The sequence below is a fragment of the Microtus ochrogaster genome, linkage group LG9, assembly GCF_000317375.1.
Source record: "Microtus ochrogaster isolate Prairie Vole_2 linkage group LG9, MicOch1.0, whole genome shotgun sequence".
Classification (NCBI taxonomy): Eukaryota; Metazoa; Chordata; class Mammalia; order Rodentia; family Cricetidae; genus Microtus; species Microtus ochrogaster.
In genome coordinates, this window is record NC_022034.1 from 9,598,241 (window position 1) to 9,602,034 (window position 3,794).

The window sequence follows — 3,794 nt, forward strand, 5'->3', positions numbered from 1 at the left end:
CAAATGCCACGGTTATTAAAGAATGGCTCACTTGCCCCAGCTGGGTGCCTCATCCATCTGTTCTTGGCATTTATGAACAAAATCTGACAACAGAAAATTCACAGGACAGCACATGTGTAGCTACTCTCTACCACATCCATGAGAACACTGCACACCCAGGAGCCAGGAGCCAGGAGCCAGGAGCACAGGTCACTAGGAGGCATAGGCCGCTCAGAAAGCAGTAAGCACAGAAGCCCGCTGTCAACAGTAAATGCAGTTAAAGACTCAAGCAGACAGCAGGCCTATGCACTCAAAGGGCTCATTTTTTCCAACAGTGCCAGTGATTTTTCTGTTTGTGTGTCTAAGCTTCACAACCAATCTGCAATCCTTTGCACTAAGAAAGAGAAGTCACAAAGGTCCCCATGTTCCTGGACTAGACAACTGTGACAACCCAAGAGTTAGCTGCTTCACTTGAAGCACCTCCAGAGGACGTGTGAGTGACTAAGACCCCTTCCACCCCTCAAACTGTATTATTTAAGAAACATAATTCAAAGCGATTAAGGAGGGAAAGTGAAGGTTGTCCTTTTCCATCCGTTCTCTATACAGCAGAAGGACAGGAGTGGGGAGCAGTGACATATGCCCAACCTGTCGCACGTCTGGAGATAAGGTCCAAACTGATTGCTTTAACCCCCAAGTCTCAGTTTCCTAGACGTTCAACCTGGCCCACCAAGCAATGATGAGAGGACATACCGTGACAGCTGGCCCAGCACCCAGCAAATGCTGGCTGAATGGCAGACTCAGCGGGTGTCCTGTCTCTGACACTTATGTTTTAGGCCAGAAACCTCAGGGGGCAAGTGAGAGATTCCTCTGGGAAAATGGACAGAGATAGATACTCAAGGTCACATGCTTAATACAGTTATTAGTGTCTAAACTATAGCTATATCAAAATTCTACTGTAAATAAATATTCTAAAACAAAGTTTAAAACTAACTATTTGTAAGAAAATCATTGCGTGGGGCTGGCACATATTTAATCCCAGCACTTGGGAGGCAGAGATGGGAACTGAACAAGGAAAAGAAAAAGCTAAGGACAAGAAGAGAAGAAATGGCCCACAGGTCGAAGGGAGGAAACCCTCAGCCAAGGTGAAAGTGGTTTGCTGGACTGAAAACTGTAAAACCCCGAGGTTTCAGTAACTGGGCTGTAGGACATAAGCAGAGCACACTGAGGGCATCTCGGCAAAGGTCCACTCACCCACCTTGGGGAAGGACAGTTAGGATGAGTCAGAGGAAGAAGACAGAGCCATGCTGTCAGCTTCTAGGACAGGACATAGCTGGGCTCTGAGAGCCTACACAAACAGGAAGGGAAAGAACAGGTTCCTTCAGTGGACCCCAGATCTGGGGTGCTATCTATATTCTCTCAGTGGTACCATCTATGTTTCCTCCACGGTCCCAGATATGAGGTACCATCCAGTTTCCTCTACGAGTCCCGGATCTGGGGTACCAGCTAGGTTGCCTCCATGGCACCTGGACCTTGGATACCACCTAGGTTCCCTCTATGGCTTCTGGATTTGGGGTCCCCCATCTAGCAGTTGCTTAGCAAGTGTGGTGGTTTGAAAGAAAATGGTTCCCATAGGGAGCAGCACTATTAGAAGGTATGGCATTGTTGGAACAGGTGTGGCCTTATTAGAGGAAGTGTGTCATTGTGGGGGTGGACTTTGAGGTCTCATATATGCCTCAGCCACACCCAGTGTCACAGTTCACTTCCTGTTGCCTGCGGATCAAAACGTAGAACTCTCAGCTCTTTCTCCAGCACCACGTCTGCCTGCATGTTGCCATGCCCCACCATGATGACAATGGACTAAACCTCTGAACTGTAAGCCAGCCCCAATCAGATGTTTTCCTTTATAAGAGTTAGCCATAGTGCCTTTTCACAGCAATAGATACCCTAACTAAGACAGCAAGCAAGAGCCCTACACACTGTGTCACTGGCAGAAGACAGAGGCTTTGGTTAGTTCCAGCCTGGCTGTCGCCTCTCAGATCCCCCATACACAATTGCTGGAGAGAAGAACTCGGAAAGCCCAGGCAAGAGACGAAGATAACTGCAGGCCATTGCCGTAGTAGGTAGCCACCTTGAGTGTGCAGGCTGGCAAACAACCAGACTCCTTCACTGTCACTGACGTCAACCACAGCCCAGGACAAAGCTTCCTCCACTGGATAATCACTGTCCCTCCACTAGCAACACAGCTAGTGCCAATAATTCAAATTACAAACCCTACCGCCAACACTGAGGTAAAATTTAAAACAAAGGAGTCATTAACACTGTCAAAAAGACTTGTCAATCAATACAGTCACATAAAGGTGAGGCATTGCACCTGACACGCCCTTGCACGGGCACCTTTAAGTCACAGGCTCACCTTTCAAATTGGAGCGGCTGGCGGGCCTCCCCAGGCTGTTCCTCTGGTGCTTGGTTGACAGGCGCTTCATCTGCCGGGGCGTGCTTGGGGGTGAGGTGCTGTAGAGGTTTTCTGTGTTCGCCTCATCAGAAAAGTCCTCTGGGTCAGATTCCAGACTCTTGCAAGCTGACTCTCCCAACATGCACTCTGGCCTAGGCGAAGCAATAAAGAGCGAGTGTTAGCGGCACAGGGGCTGCATTCGCAGCTTTGAGAACTGTTGGGACCAATTAAGTCCTGGCCTTCAGCTGGATGTTGGGATTAATGAGTCCTGGCCTTCAGATGCTCTACCCTGCTAGAACCTTCTAATTGAAGTTACTAGAAGCCGTGCCTAGTTAGAGGATCAGAGGATGGGATTATCACCTGTTGGCCATTGACTGCAGTGTATTTAAGCCTAAATGGTGTTAATAAAGAGGGGCTTTCTGAACCAGTGTTGGGAGGTCCGTGTGTTGATCTGTCTCTGCATGTGTCGGTCTGTCTCTGTGTCTCTATTGTCAACCTCCAGCCCCTTGCCCGAAGCTCGCGAACTGGGTAATAGCTCACAGAGCGCAGACACGGGGGTGCGGTACGCGGCAAGAACACTGCAGAACTTCTCCACCTGCATCTCTGCAGCTTCACAATCCTTCAGTTTCCACCGTGGAAACTCTTCCTTCCACTGCAAGGGAGCAATGACAGTGCCTGGGGTCACACTTCGCGTGAACTGTCAGGTGCAACGTGGGCACACTTAGCATGCTGTTTCCCAACCCTTTCTAACTGAGTTTCAAACCAAAAACTACAAATTAAAGAGAAAACAGTGAAAGACTGGAAGTTACAAAATCAGACAGAGCTAAAAATAGGCCTGTGTCCCAGCTCTGGCAAGCACGCGATGAGGGGCAAGCACAGTCCCGCCCTGGATTCCAGAGCCTCACCCGGCTCTTCCCGAAGGGCACAGACTGAGCAGGAACATTTCCACGGCCCACAAGGGAGGCACAGTGCAGCGTCCAGAAAACCCCACTACCACCACTGAGCCACCTAAAGAGAGTTACAACAGAAACTCTTGCTATCCATCTTTTAATTTGTCAAAAATATTGTATGACATTCCCAAAGAATAAGTACATAATTTTAAAAAATCTTTAAGTTTCGAACAAAAAGAAATAAAATTGAGAGTCAGGGTAAAAAGCACAAACCTCAGGCAGGTGCAGTGGGAGGAGGCAGCCCCAGACAGGAGAGCTTCCCTGCTCTTCTCTGATAGAGACGGTGCTTCTGCGACTTGTTTTCTGAAAACAGTGCCTGCTGGCCTCCAGCCAGCCAATTCTCAGGCAGCATGGCTATTTTGATAAATTTCCTTTTCTATGAAACTCACACAGTAAAATCCAGTTACACCAAG

The 3,794-nt window shown here is 48.6% G+C and overlaps 1 protein-coding gene across 2 annotated transcripts in view; it reads right to left on the reverse strand.

The window, feature by feature from the left end:
* Map3k4 (mitogen-activated protein kinase kinase kinase 4) overlaps positions 1-3,794 on the reverse strand; it is a 93,722-nt gene that overhangs the window by 57,645 nt on the left and 32,283 nt on the right. For both annotated transcript variants that reach the window (XM_005363376.3, XM_026787338.1), the window contains exon 2: positions 2,393-2,583. In XM_005363376.3, the coding sequence (XP_005363433.1) occupies positions 2,393-2,583 (191 nt within the window). The remainder of the gene's footprint in view (positions 1-2,392; positions 2,584-3,794) is intronic.